Genomic DNA, 16,154 nt, shown 5'->3' with positions numbered 1-16,154 from the left:
CCAAAAAGCTCTATCTTAGTCTCATCTGTCCACAAGACGTTTTCCCAGAAGGATTTTGGCTTACTCAAGTTCATTTTGGCAAAATGTAGTCTTGCTTTTTTATGTCTGTGTCAGCAGTGGGGTCCTCCAGGGTCTGTGTATTGGAACTTATTTGGGGCTGCTTATTCACCATCCAGACTATCCTGCATTGTCATTTTTCATCAATTTTTCTCTTCCATTCTTGCCCAGGGAGATTACCTACAGTGCCACGGGTTGCAAACTTCTTGATAATGTTGCGTACTCTGGACAAAAGCAAATCTAGATCTCTGGAGATGGACTTGTAACCTTAAGATTGTTGATATTTTTCCACAATTTTGGTTCTCAAGTCCTCAGACAGTTCTCTTCTCTTTCTGTTGTCCATGCTTAGTATGGCACACACAATGCAAAGACTAAGTGAACTTCTCTCCTTTTAATCTGCTTTCAGGTGTGATTTATATATTGCCCACACCTGTTACTTGCCCCTGGTGAGTTTACATGCTTGAAACCATCTTATTTTTCCACAATTTTGAAAGGATGCCAATAATTTTGTCCAGCCCATTTTTGGAGTTTGGTGTGACATTATGTCCAATTTGATTTTTTTCCTCCCTTTTTTGGTTTAATTTCAATACACACAAAAGGGAATAAAGATGTGTATAGCAAAACATGTGTTACTGCAATCCTTTTCTATATAAAAATTCAGGGGTGCCAACATTTACGGCCATAACACTATATGTATATGTTATATTTTATTTTTACTTCTATACAACAGCTCCCCCAAGTGTCTGCCCTGTCAAGCACAAAAGATGCAGTAGCTGGTTTAGGACACTAGGGAGAGCGGTTGCACAACTTAGCTCATTTAAAAAAAAAAAAAAAAAAAACAATGTACTGCCCCCGCTTCACCTGGAAGTGAAGCATGCAGGAGGACATTGCTGCAGGAGCTCGGGAGGGGTAAGGGACATCAGGGAAGGGGGACAGGACACTAGGAACTCTCCCAGTGATGGGGACACACATACCGCTCTGCTCAGGATTTTCATTGTGAAACGCTGCCATCGGCTAGTCAGATTTGCCTAGCTGATAGTAGCAATCACACTGGGGGGGGGGGGGGCGGCAAAACCTCCCTAAGTCCCGGGGCAAGATGGCTGGCTATTAGTGATCGCCACCACCTTACCGGGGGGGGGTGGCATGCCGTGAGTAGCGGCCAGTATCTGCAGGATGTACATGTACATCATAGGTCGGAAAAACCTTCCTGGTCTTGACGTAAATGTATGTCATGGGTTGGGAAGGGGTTAAAGAGGATGCAACTTGCATATTACCCAGAAAAACCATTAACTAGATTGTGGCTGTGTTTACACATTGCAGCTAATTAGCCATATCGTAAATAATTACCACATACGTTTTTCCCACAAATGAACAAAAAAAAATATTGTAAAATTTTCTGCAAAAATGCATGCGGTTATTCGTTGCTGTACAGCTAATTACACCTGTAATCCTATTCTGAAGGCCAACTGCTGCCCACATATTATAAATAGTCATAGTTTTTTATATTTTATAAAGACAGCAAAAATAGTTTCCTCTTCATTTCTTGTTTGTCATTAATAAATGGATGATAAATGTGCTGAAAAGTTATGGTAATGTAAAACACATTTACTTTAAAGTGCTTGAACAAAAATCACATGGTTAAAAAAAAAAACAACAACAACAACAACTAATATATACAAGGCACAAAGATAAGCTGTAATTCTGTCTTATATTGGCATCCGAATAACATTTTGTCACAGGATCTTCATTACAATCGTTATCCTTTTGACTTCTTTAGGACAATCTGTAAAATAAAATTATATATTCCTGTTATTCTACATAAAAATCTGTTTATAAATCTCATAGCAATGTCTATCCCCCTACATTTAAAAAATCCCATTACAACCACATCAATTAAAAAATAAAAATACAGTAATAAGACAAGTGGTTTTGCAGTAACCCCTTTCCACACTCATGTGCATTTGTGTCATGGGTATGTCAGCTTTAAAGACTCTCTCTATACACAACACAGATGGCTGAAATGCATTTTAAAGGCATTTTGACAGGAATACTCAGGCTCAAGTAAGCATTTGTACTCTGGGAAAACATAAAATTGGAAAGACAAGGTTAGTAGGGGTACTCTGGTACCTACCCTTTTTGTAAAAATCTGCCTAGTTTTTAGTTTTGAATACCGTATATACTCGAGTATAAGCAGAGGCTCCTAATTTTACCCCAAAAGCCCAGGAAAAAAAAAGTTATTGACTCGACTAAAAGCCTAGGGTGGGAAATACATCACCCCCCCCCCCCCCCTTCAACATCACCATCAGTGGTCTTCAACCTGCGGACCTCCAGAGGTTGCAAAACTACAACACCCAGCATGCCCAGACAGCCAATGGCTTTCCGGGCATGCTGGGAGTTGTAGTTTTGCAACCTCTGGAGGTCCGCAGGTTGAAGACCACTGATGAAGGGATTGACAGGTGGAGAGTTCACTCGAGTATAAGCCGAGGGGGGCGTTTTCAGCACGAAAAGTCATGCTGAAAAACTCTGCTTATACAAGAGTATATAGGGTAATATGTACAATTACCTTACTGGTGGCATATCCCTGATGAAGAAAACATCTAGAGAATTAAAGTTTTACTAGTGTTTCGGGCAGCAACAGGATACAAGTGAAACTTTTGCCCAAGACAAGTGACGAAACTCACAAGAACAGATGGAATTGCCTGATGTCCCATCCAGTAAGTCTCAGACTTGAAGGGAACTTCCAGGATGGAGAATCAGGCAGTCTGTCTGATCACGTGTTTTGGTGCTAGTCTTTGGCAACTAAATAGTGCTTTAGGTTTCACCTGTATCCTTCCGCCGGCCGAAAAGATAGTAACGCTTTAATAACTGCTCTGCTTAAAAGGGATATCAGACTTTTAAAAAATATATATATCATCCTAGCCTTTGGGGTTGTGCTAAAACAATAAAATATACTATATAACCTCTTTAATCATTGCCACTGCCTTGGTCCACCTTAGATTACTTCTCTGCGGCAATAACATACCTGTACACCGACATAACCGCTGCAGCTCACTGTGCAGCATACAATGAGGCCAGTGATTGGCTGCAGCAATAACATGGGTGTAAGGTCATTTTTAGTAATATTTGACAGTGATTGGCTGAGTGGTAGTGTGATAGGGATGTAAGAAAAAAATCGATTCTCGCGATAATCGCGATTTTTCATTTGCCGATACAGAATCGATTCAAAATATTTTTGAATCGATTCTTTTAGGGATGTGGAATTTTTAATAAAACGCACTTTATCTTACCTGCCAACGAGCCCGCGGAGCTCCGGTACAGGTGTTCGGTCCCCGGGCTGTATTCTTCTTACTTCCTGTTAGTCCGGCACGTCACATGGAGCTTCAGCCTATCACTGGCCGCAGCGATGTCCCGCCTCCGCTGGTGATAGGCTGAAGCTCCATGTGACGTGCCGGACTAACAGGAAGTAAGAAGAATACAGCCCGGGGACCGAACACCTGTACCGGAGCTCCGCGGGCTCGTTGGCAGGTAAGATAAAGTGCGTTTTATTTTATTTTGCAGCCCGGACGGGATAACATAAAAAAAAGTGTGCACCGGAGTACTAGATCGCCGCTGTCAAAGCTGACAGCGGCGTCTATTGGGATCTATGAATGCTCCCAGGTGGGCGATATATCGCGATGTATCGTCACCTAGACGGTATCGCGATATATCGCGATAGATCGATTCGCCACACTGGTATCGCGATTCGAATCGAATCGCCAAATTCTTGGCGATTCACACCCCTATAGTGTGATGTATGAAGCCATGGCCCTGGGGCTAATACATCACACTGCAGCTCAGCTAATCACTGGCTGAGGCAGGACATTGCTGCAACCACCGATTTGCTGAGCTGCAGTTTGATGCTTTGACCTCCAATAACCAGGTAGAGGACCGCCCCGGAGAACAAAAGCAGCAATCTGATTGGTTTCCATTGGCAACTGCATCACTCATCCTCTGCAGTTTTTGATAAATCTCCCCCCATGTGACTTACGATTTATAGTCTCTGGCCGCATGGAAGGCTGGGAAAGGTCAAAGTCAGCAGTAAACTGTAATTATCTGCACTACAGCACTTTCAGGTGTGGGTCTCGTGCATTAAAACAAGACAAAGCAGTGAACAGAGGTAATAGAAGTATATTACACAATATAATAAAATGCCATCATGGGCTCAAAGATTGAAGAGAAAAAAATCCCAGCGTAACCCTTTAACCCCTTAAGGACCAGGCCAATTTTATTTTTGTATTTTCGTTTTTTCCTCCTCTACTTCTAAAAATCATAACTCTTTTATATTTCCATCCACAGACCCATATAAGGGCTTGTTTTTTGCATCACCAATTTTACTTTGTAATAACCAATTATTGTACCATAAAATGTATGGCACAACCCAAAATTTTTACGTTTTCGTTTTTTCCTCCTCGCCTTCAAAAAAAAAAATCATAACTTTTATATTTTCATCCACAGACTAGTATGAGGGCTTGTTTTTTGGGCTACCAGTTGTCCTTTGTAATGACATAACTCATTTTGCCATAAAATGTATGGCGCAAAAAAAAAAAAAAAAAAAAAAAAAAATTATATATATATATATATATATATATATATATATATATATATATATATATATATATATATATACATACATACATACACATACACATATATATATACACATACACATATATATATATATACACATATATATACACACACATACATACACACACACACTATTTGTATGGGAAAATTTATAAGAAAACAGCAATTTTGCTAATTATGGAAGGTTTTGTTTTCACGCTGTACACTTTACGGTAAAATAGACATGTTTTCTTTATTCTTTGGGTCAATACAATTAAAATGATACCCATGATTACATACTTTTCTATTATTATACAACTTTAAAAAAATATAATAATAATCGCAAACTTTTTAACCAAATTAGTGCATTTCAAATCCTTCTATTTTGCTGACCTATAACTTTTTCATTGTTCCGTATAAGCGGCGGTATGAGGGCACATTTTTTGCGCCGTGATCTGTAATGTTTTTTGATACCACATTTGCATATATAAAACTTAATACATTTATCAATTTTTTGGGAATAAAATGTTAAAAAAGCAGCAATTTTTTTCTTTTTTTTTCTTTTACGTTCATGCCGTTCACTGTATGGGACAGTTAACATTATATTTTAATAGTTCAATTTTTGTTCAACAGTTCAATAAATTTTTTTTATTTAATTTATTTTTTACATTTTTTGGGGGTAAAATGGGGAAAAAAACTGACAATTTACATTTTTATTGGGGGAGGGGATTTTTCAGGGTTATTTTTACACTTTAATAGTGCCCAGACCAAAGCAGAAGATGCCGGGAGACGGACGGAGGCAGGTGAGGGGACCTCGCTATTACAGATGATCGGATTGCCGCGGGAGCGCTGCGGGCGATCCGATCATCCCCATTAAGTGCTGCACTTCTGCAGATGCCGTGATCTGTATTGATCACGGCATCTGAGGGGTTAATGGCAGACATCCACACGATCGCTGATGTCTGCCATTACCGGCGGGTCCCTGGCTGCTATCAGCAGCCAGGACCTGCCGCGCATGACCCGAGCATCGCTCCGATGCTCGCGGTTATGTATAGGATGTAAATGTACATCCTGGTCCGTTAAGTACCACCTCACCAGGATGAGCATTTACATCCTGTGTCGTTAAGGGGTTAATAGTCCCCATAGGGGACTATTTATAGCAATCCTTTGATTGCTAATACTGTTCAGTGCTATGCACAGGGCATAGCACTGTTCAGTGTTATCGGCTATCTTCTGCTCTGGTCTGCTCGATCTCAGACCAGAGTAGAAGACCCCAGGAGGCGGACGGAGGCAGGTGAGGGGACCTCCGGCCGCCATTATGGATGATCGGATCCCCGCAGCAGCGCCGCAGACGATCCGTCCATCCATTTTACTGACCGCACCGCCGCAGTGTATAGATCACGACATCTGAGGGGTTAATGGCGGACATCCACGCGATCGCGGATGTCCGATATTACCAGGGGGTCCCTGGCTGCTAATAGCAGCCGGGACCTGCCGCGTATGACGCAAGCACTGGACCGATGCTCACTGTCTAAGCGGAGCGTAAATGTACTTCATGGTGCGTTAAGTACCCCCGCACCATGATGTACATTTACGTCAATTGTCTTTAAGGGGTTAAGCTATGGTCACATGGTGGTCTCCTGACATACATGACTGAAATAGAAAGAAGGAAGGATGCGCTCCGTGCTGTAATACCTTAGGTACAGTGGGAAATGCTAATGTGAACTGCGCTTACCACGTGTGGTTGTACTGCTAACCAAGTACAACAATGGGATAGCTTATATCAAATTCATGGTCTCTGCAGCCACTCCACGTCCCAGTGTAGCATGCAACAGACAAGATTGCTCCAACAATTAGACGGGATACATCAGGCGCTGAGACCGAGTAGGAAGGTAAGTGAGGTTTATTACCCACAATGCAACACGTTTCACAGACTAGCCACTTCCTCAGGCATCAGGAAGTGGCTAGTCCGTGAAACGCGTTGCATTGTGGGTAATAAACCTCACTTACCTTTCTATCTGGTCTCAGCGCCTGATGTATCCCGTCTAATTGTTGGAGGAATCTTGCCTGTTGCATCCTGACATACATGCCAAAACACATCCACCGGCCCCGTTTACCTGACTTTCCAACACAAAATCCTAATGTTTGTCAAATGCAGTGGTGATAATGTTCTGTGGATAGTCCTATACTAAGCTGTAAACATTGTGGAACACTGGACCAGATTTATCAAACAGTGTGAGAAAAACATTTAGTGATTTTTACACAGTAGCCAATCACAGTTCAGCTTTCACTTTACCAGAGCTCGTTAGCTGAGCTGTGATTGGTTGATGTGGGAAAATCACTCTATATTTTCTCTAACACAGTTCGATAAATCTGGGCCACTGACTCTATGGGTGATGTAAACTGCTTGGTACAAGCTGGGCACACATCAGGACATAGCCCATCTGTGATTCGTCAAAAAAGAACAGAACACAAAGCGCTCCCATGTGTAGATCCAATAAATAAATAAAAAAAAAAGGAAAACTGGTGCACTATGTGCTCACCTAGTATGGTTGTGCAGAGCTAAGGCACAACACGCATGAAAGCAAAGCACCAGTGACTGAAGGAGGCTGCAACTGCGTTCCCACCCTGGCTTGACGTGTAAGGCAATGGAGGTTTTGAACAACAGGATTTTGGAACTGGACATCCGCACTACCGAAAGGGATGTTGGCATCAAGGGTAGTGTAAACCAGATCAGGTAAGAGAAATATACTTTATAGCACGCAACACATTTCAAGGCCGGGTTGGCCATTTTATCAGGTGTCAACGCCTGATAAAATGGCCAACCCGGCCTTGAAAGGTGTTGCGTGCTATAAAGTATATTTCTCTTACCTGATCTGGTCTACACTACCCTTGATGCCAACATCCCTTCTGGCAGCGCGGATGTCCAGTTCCAAAATCCTGTTGTGCAGAACCTCCATCACCCTCTGTGAATCGGTCCTATATAAGCACAGGCACACATCAGGACATACCCTAGAGCGGGGCGGCATGACCAAAAATTGGTATCACGGTATTTTTGTCAATTATGGTGGTTCCACGGTATTTAACGGTATTTCCTCCCCCCCCCCCCCCCCATCATGTGACCTGTGGGCGCTGCTTCTCCCACCCTGGTTTAACAGCCCAGCGCTGCGCTGTCCCCCACATCAGAGAACTAATCATGTGACCCGCGAGCAATGCTTCTTTCTCTCCCCCCAATATAATTAATAGCCGCTGCGCTGTACTATCCAGTGCCCGGGCTGCAAAAATAAACTTTAACTCACCTTCCTACGTTCCCCCGTTGCTCCAGTACCGGCCTCACGGTCCAGCGATGCGAGCCTCATGCTGCTTCCTGGGGATGGGAATGTCACAGACCCATCAGCCTATCACCGGCCGCAGCGTTGTCCCGCCTAGGCCGGACACACTGTCATGTAAGAAGCCGGTCGGCTCCTTACATGACAATGCGCTCAGCCCATCATCGGCCAAGGTGGGACATCGCTGCAGCCCGTGATACACTGACTGCTCTGTGACGTTCCCATCCCCAGGAAGCAGAAAGAGCAGTGGAGGGACGGTGAGGCTGGTTCCGGAGAACGCGGTAGGAAGGAGAGTTAAGGTTTATTTTTGCAGCCTGGGGAGAGAAGCAGCGCTCGCGGGTCACATATGATTAGTTCCCCAATGTGGGGGACAGTGCAGCGCTGGGCTAATAATTCATTGGGGGGGGGGGGAAGAGAAGCAGAACAGTGCACGAGGGTCACATGCTTAGTTGCCCGATGTAGGGACAGCAGTGCTGGGCTGATAATACCCAACCAGTATTGTGGTATGGGAAAAATGAATATCGTGAAGGAAAAAAATTTCGGAATTCGGTATGAACCAGTATGCCGCCCAGCACAAACATACCCCCTCTGTGAATCGGTCCTATATAAACACAATGGAGGATATTTATCAAAACCTGTGTAGATAAAACAGTTGAGCAGTTGCCCATAGCAACCAGATTGCTTCTTTCATTTTTCAGCAGACTTTATAAAAACGAAAGAAGCAATCTGATTGGTTGCTATGGGCAACTGCACCACTTCTTATACACAGGATTTGATACATTTCCCCCCAATGTAATGAGAGTCTAAGGCTTAGTTACAATAGCCCTACCTGCTGGTTGTTTCCCCTCCCATCTCCCTATAATGTTCAGCACTAACGCTGTACAGCAACAGCCGCACAATGTGTATGGAGACAGGTACCTTGGCTACGGCTCGGATGTGCGCAGGTTTGATGACTGAGCTCCGGTCCTCCACGGCTTTTAGGCGGGCCTCTGTGGCCAGTCTCTGCAGGAACAGCACACAGTTCAGATAGATCTAAGAAGGAAGAAATAAAGTCAGATACACCGGCAGCTCTTCTGAATACACAGTATGGCATTCGCCCTCACCAGCAGGTCCACATTGCCATCCAGCCGCAGCTCGGGAAGGCGCTTCTTGATGGCGGATCTGACGGTGCCCCGGGGCACCGAGCGCACCATGGTGGTGGGAACCGAAGACACTCCACGGATTGTGTTCAAACTCCCCGGGACTGACAGATGACGTCTACACAGCGACGCGGGATAATGACGTCAGACGATGAGTACGGGTAAGGGCGGAAGTATCGTGCGGCTGCTCTAGGGCTTTCCTGTTGCGGGAAAACGTCAACGGTTAAAGGCTCTTTCCTGCAGTCCTTCACATGCATAAACAGTGTCGGTAGTGTGAGAAAAGAAGAGCGCCTCTGTGCTGCTGCAAATGTTGCTAACACTTGCTTCATGGTTTATTTCAGTGTTTCCCAACCAGGGTGCCTCCTGCTGTTGCAAAACTACAACTCCCAGCATTTGGCTGTCCATGTATGCTGGGAGCTGTAGTTTTGCAACAGCAGGAGGCACCCTGGTTGGGAAACACTGGCACATTGCTTTCCATGGACAGAATAGTGCTTTCACACTATAAAATGTATCCGTTTTAAAGATCCATTTGATGTTCCGTTATGAAAACCCTGAAAATCGGCCATTACAAACTCCCATACGGCCGTTAGAAATCCTATTACAGTCTATGGGATTTTTACATTATCTGTTTTAATTTATTAATAACGGACGTTATTTTGTGACGGGAGAATGAACGGAAGAAATAGTGTATGCACTAATTCTCCCGTTACTATCTTCCGTCACAAAATAATGTCTGTTATTAATAAGGGGCTATAATGGATTAAAACTAGAGATGAGCGAATTTACAATAAATTCGATTCGTCACGAACTACTCAGCTCGGCAGTTGATGACTTTTCCTGCATAAATGAGTTCAGCTTTCAGGTGCTCCCGTGGGCTGGAAAAGGTGGATACAGTCCTAGGAGACTCTTTTCTAGGAATGTATCCACCTTTTCCAGCCCACGGGAACACCTGAAGGCTGAACTAATTTACACAGGAAAAGTCGTCAACTGCCGAGCCGAGAAGTTTGTGACGAATCGAAATTAACTGTAAATTCGCTCAATCTCTAATTAAAACGGATAATGTAAAAATTCCATAGACTATAATGGGATTTTCTAACATGGTTTTCATAACAGAACATCAAACAAATCTTTAAAACGGATGAATTTTATAGTTGGTAAGGTGTGTGATAACCATCAGACTAGTGTGAACAGAGCCTTGTGGTGCGTTACTTTATAGCCCACAGTGTACTCTAAACCCCTCAAGGATACAGCCCATGTTGGCATTGGGGACACCTCACTTTTTAAAACGCTATTTTGCAACTTTTGGGGGAACTTGTTTTTACTTAGTGCACTTTACCGTAAAACTGATATCTGCCAGAAGGTAGACCATAGAATGGGAACGCTAGAGAGGCCGTGGAGCTCCAGCTGCCATCTTGACACATCAGATCCCTGTGATCGCGCTGCGGGTGGTCTGATAAAACTCTGTATGGAAACCCTAGTAATACTTCAGATGGCATCATCAGTATTGATCAAGGGTTAATGTCCGGTATCAGTGTGATCACGGCGGGTCCATCAGCAGCTGGAACCAGTAATCTATGGAGAACTGCAGCTCTGGCGCTTGTTTCATTGTCCGGACGGAAGTCAGGACATATACGTCATGGTTTGCGAAGTATTATGGGCACATATACCTGTCCTTATAATGGCCGCATATTCCAGTCTGATTACCCGTGATCATGTTCACACAGGTCAAAACCTTGATGGTTTTTGGCTTGAAATTTATGCCTATGCCCCATTACACATTTAAACATATTTGGTGTCCCATTATTTTTAAAGTGTTCCTGTCATTAGAAAAACACTTTTAATATGCCGCAGAGACCCGTCAAAAGTTTTGGTCCGTGGGGGTCTGAACTGAGATCATTGCAATCTCAGTCTCTTTGCAGTCTATGAAGTTCTTACGTTTCTCTTGTACAATAAAACACTCCCCACTCGTTCTAGATTTGGGGGAATGGGGGGGGGGGGGACACTCGGACCCCAACCAATTAAAACTTTTAACCTAAAAAAAAAAAAAAATTCTAATGACATGAACACTTTAATAGAAATCCTCATTATAGTGTACATCATTGTTTCCTAAAGTGGGGATTTACTGTTCATTTTTGAACCGTAGCTGTTTTTTTGCCGGACTAAAAACTGTGGCAGATCACAGTGTTCAGACCAGCAACAAAACTGTATACGGTCCAAAAATGAGCCGTCTGGAGACACTATCTGACTCAATTCAGCTCATTTAAATGAATGGGATGTGGCAGGGATACAACAGCTGCCGGTTTTTAAGTTTTCCCGCCAGATCCGACAGCCGTATCATACAATTGTTATGTGAATATAGCCTTAATACAGCCCTCTGTCTGATCAGAGAATGGGACAGTGATTCACTGCATCTGTGTGATCAGGGCAGGAAAGAAAGTTGGGTGCCATGAGTGCATCCTATCCAGCTTTCTACTACAAAAAGAGTTCCCAATAACATAGCTAATCAGCGTGGGGGTTCATGAGGGCACTGAGTGATAAAAAAAAAAAGGGAGCAGTAGGCCAGATACTTTCAAGGACCTCTGCTCTACATAGTGTTGATTTCTTCAATTCAGATTTGAAAATCTGTGAGGGGAAAAAGGTACCATAAGTGGCATCTTTATTAACATATTACCATGTGGATTCTGCACAGAAACCGCTTTGGATAGCAAAGACATAGGGTTAGGCTTCAACAGGTGCAGGTCCTGGGTAATATACAGTGGTCCCTATTTATTTGTTCCAGGACCAACATTGTATGTTGAAACCATTATATCTTGATTCCCTAAAAAACTGTTACCCTTTCTATACCTTATCCATGTGCAATTATAATACTAAGCAGCTCCCCCCCATCATGAATAGTAGGCATGTGAGTGGTTGTTCATCAGTATTTTGCGACCTCCTCTATATAGCATTGTGGCTGATCTGCATCATGATGGGAGCAGATGTCTAACCTGCCCTGGTACCCGTTAACCCCTTAAGGACGCAGGGCATATCCATACGCCCCCGTTTCCGAGTCCTTGAGGATATCGTTCAGCAGGCATCCCGGCATATCGCCCAGGGGGGTCCTGAGGTCCCCCCATATCTGCAATCGCCGCAAATCACTGGTCAATTCAGACCGGCGATTTGCAACTATTCCTGGTCAATCGGGTCTCTGGTCACCCGGAAAAAAAGGGTGAATTGGGCTGTCCGAGACAGCCCCATTCACCCTTACCCAGCAGGAGTGAGGTGGCATGGGTGCCACCTCACGATCACGTGATTGATCGGTTGGAACGACCGACCAATCACGGACCTTCTGGGCGGTGATCAGGACAGTGATCGGAGATCGGCACCGGCGGGGGTGTCTTACCTCTTCCTAGTCCAGCGGGGGTCCCCTCAGAATCGGTGGCGGCGACAGGAGCAGCCAGGATTGGTGGCGGCAGCGGCGGCGGTCCCGGCGGCAGGATTCGGCAGGAGGTGAGGCCTGTTCACCTCCTCCTGTTGCTTAGCAACAACTCTTGGCATGCAAACCAAAGGGCATGCTGGGAGTTGTAGTTTTGCAACAGCTGGAGTTCCAACTACAACTCCCACCATGCCCTTTGATAGTTATGCAACAGGTGGAGGCACATTTTTTCTATGAAAAAGTGTGCATCCAACTGTTGCATAACTACAACTCCCAACATGCACTGACTACCAAAGGGTATGATGGGAGTTGTAGCAGTGGGCCTCCAGCTGTTGCAAAACTACAACTCTCAGCATGCCCTTCGGCTTTCAATGCATGCCGATTGTTGCAGTTTTGCAACAGCTGGAGACACATTGGTTGTGAAATCGAGTTTGTTAACTAACTCAGTGTTTTGCAACCAGTGTGCCTCCAGCTGTTTCAAAAATACAACTCCCAGCATGCACTGAGAGACTGTACATGCTGGGAGTTCTAGTTTTGCAACAGCTGGAGGCACACTGGTTGCAAAACACTGAGTTAAGTAACAAACTCTTAGTGTTTCGCAACCAATGTGCCTTCAGCTGTTGCATAACTACAACTCCCAGCATATATGGTCTATCAGTGCATGCTGGGAGTTGTAGTTTTGCAACAGCTGCAGGTTGGCACCCCGCCCCCCATGTGAATGTACAGGGTATAGTGAGTTCTGCTGCAGGGTTGAGATGCGACAAATTTTCCGCCGCAGCTCAAACTCCCAGCGAGACACTCACTGTAAACCTCTGCCCGTGTGAATGTACCCTAAAAATACTATACTACACTACACAAAATAAAAAGTAAAACACTACATACCTCCCCCCCCCCCCCCCCCAATAAAAAAAAAAATAATGTCTTGTATGGCACTGTTTCCAAAACGGAGCCTCCAGCTGTTGAAAAACAACAACTCACAGTATTGCTGGACAGCCACTGACTGTCAAGACATGCTGGGAGTTTTGCAGTGTTTGGGAAACACTGCCGAAGGGTATTTTTGTGGCAGATTCAAATCAACAATTTAAGCCTCAAATGGGCATGGCGCTCTCTCGCTTCGGAGCCCTGTCGTATTTCAAGGAAACAGTTTAGGGCCACACATGGAGTATCTCCGTACTCGGGAGAAATTGCGTTACAAATTTTGGGGGGCTTTTTCTCCTTTTACCCCTTATGAAAAGGTAAAGCGGGGGTCTACACCAGCATGTTAGTGTAAAAAAAATTTTTTACACAAACATGCTGGTGTAGCCCCATACTTTTAATTTTCACAAGCAGTAAAAGGAAAAAAAGACCCCCAAAATTTGGAACACAATTTCTCCTAAGTACAGAAATACCCTATATGTGGGTGTAAAGTGCTTTGCGGGCGCACAACAAGGCTCAGGAGTGAGAGCTCACTATGTACTTTTGAGCTCTAAATTGGTGATTTGCACAGAAGTGGCTGATTTTACAGCGGTTCTGACATAAACGCAAAACAGTAAATACCCACATGTAACCCTATTTTAGAAACTACACCCCTCTTGCAATGTAACAAGGGGTATAGTGAGCCTGAACACCCCACAGGTGTTTGACAACTTTTCATTAAAGTTGGATGTGAAAATGAAAAAAATTATGTTTTCACTAAAATGTTGGTGTTACCTTACATTTTTCATTTTCACAAGGGAGAATAGGAAAAAAGCCCCCCAAAATTTGTAACCCCATTTCTTCTGAGTAAGAAAATACCCCAAATGTGGATGTAAAGTGCTCTGTGGGGCACTACAATGCTCAGAAGAGAAGCCATTGGGCTTTTGGCAAGAGAAGGTGTCTGAAATTGAAGGCCATGTGTGTTTACAAAGCCCCCATAGTGCCAGAACAGTGGACCCCCCCCCTACATGTGACCCCATTTTAAAAACTACCGTACATGTGGGGTCACATGTGGGGGGGGGGGCGGTCCACTGTTCTGGCACCACGAGGGGCTTTGTAAACACACATGGCCTCCCACTTCTATTCCAACCAAATTCTCTCACCAAAAGCTCAATGGCGCTCCTCCTCTTCTGAGCATTGTAGTTCGCCCGTAGAGCACTTTACATCCACATATTGGATATTTCCATACTCAGAAGAAATGGGGTTACAAATTTTGGGAGGCTTTTTCTCCAATTACTCCTTGTGAAAATGAAAAAAAACTGGGGTAACACCAGCATTTTAGAGAAAAAAAAATAAAATTTTTCATTTTCACCTCCAACTTTAGCAAAAATTTGTCAAGCACCTGTGGGGTGTTAAGGCTCACTGTACCCCTTGAGGGTGTAGTTTCCAAAATAGTATGCCATGTGTTTTTTTTTTTTGCTGTTCTGGCACCATAGGACTTCCTAAATGCGACATGCCCCCCCCCCCCCTCCAAAACCATTTCAGCAAAATTTGCTTTCCAAAAGCCAAATGTAACTTCTTCTCTTCTGAGCATTGTAGTGCACCAGCAGAGCACTTGACGTCCACTCATGGGGTATTTCCATATTTTGAAGAGATGGGGTTACAAATTTTGGGGGGCATTTTGTCCTATAACCCCTTGTAAAAATGTAAAATTTGGGGGAAAACCAGCATTTTAGTTAAAAAATTATAATTAATTTAACGAAAAGTCGTTCAAACACCTGTGGGGTGTTAAGGCTCATCGGACCCCTTGTTATGTTCCTTGAGGGGTGTAGTTTCCAAAATAGAATGTCATTGTTGTTGTTGTTTTTTTGTGCTGTTCTGGCACCATAGGGGCTTCCTAAATGGGACATGCCCCTCAAAAGCCATTTCAGAAAAACTCACTCTCCAAAATCCCATTGTCGCTCCTTCCCTTCTGAGCCTTGTAGTGCACCCACAGAGCACTTGACATCCACATATGAGGTATTTCCTTACTCGAGAAAAATTGGGTTACAAATTTTGGGGGGCTTTTTCTCCTTTTACCCCTTGTAAAATTTAAACTGGGTCTACAATAAGATGCAAGAGTAAAAAATGAAGATTTTAAATTTTCTCCTTTACCTTGCTGCTATTCCTGTGAAACACCTAAAGGGTTAACACACTGACTGAATGTCATTTTGGGGGGTGCAGTTTTTATAATGGGGTCATTTATGGGGTATTTCTAATATGAAGACCCCTCAAATCCACTTCAAAACTGAACTGGTCCCTGAAAAATTCCGATTTTGAAAATTTGGTGGAAAATTGGAAAATTGCTGCTGAACTTTGAAGCCCTCTGGTGTCTTCCAAAAGAAAAAACAGGTCAACTCTATGATATAAATGTAAAGTAGACATATTGTATATGTAAATCTATGTATCATTTATTTGCAATATCCAATTTCCTTACAAGCAGAAAGTTTAAAAGTTTGAAAACATTTTCAAAATTAAAAAATTTAAAAAAACCGCGGCATGGAATTTTTTTTAACCTTTTTTAGGATGATAGATGTTCTCACCTTTAATGATATTATTACAATAGGGGCATGATAAACAGGGGTATACCTTTTATGTTTAGTTCCTAAAAATGTCTGATAATCTTTTTTCTTTTTTTAAATATCACCTCGTATTGTCATGTTACCTATTGTTTTC

General features: G+C 43.5%; 1 protein-coding gene across 1 annotated transcript; it reads right to left on the bottom strand.

The window, feature by feature from the left end:
* Positions 1 to 1,547: 1,547 nt before the first annotated feature.
* On the bottom strand, positions 1,548 to 9,319 carry CENPW (centromere protein W). The gene is made up of 3 exons (XM_056566486.1): positions 9,095 to 9,319; positions 8,910 to 9,023; positions 1,548 to 1,840 (listed from the first exon to the last, which is right to left on the bottom strand). The coding sequence occupies exons 1-3, from the start codon at positions 9,182 to 9,184 to the stop codon at positions 1,814 to 1,816; spliced, it is 231 nt and encodes a 76-aa protein (XP_056422461.1). The 5' UTR covers positions 9,185 to 9,319; the 3' UTR covers positions 1,548 to 1,813.
* Positions 9,320 to 16,154: the final 6,835 nt, after the last annotated feature.

This window comes from Hyla sarda, chromosome 3 (assembly GCF_029499605.1).
Source record: "Hyla sarda isolate aHylSar1 chromosome 3, aHylSar1.hap1, whole genome shotgun sequence".
NCBI lineage: Eukaryota > Metazoa > Chordata > Amphibia > Anura > Hylidae > Hyla > Hyla sarda.
Note: the sequence above shows the minus strand (reverse complement) of the source record. Positions and strands in the feature narration are given on the sequence as shown.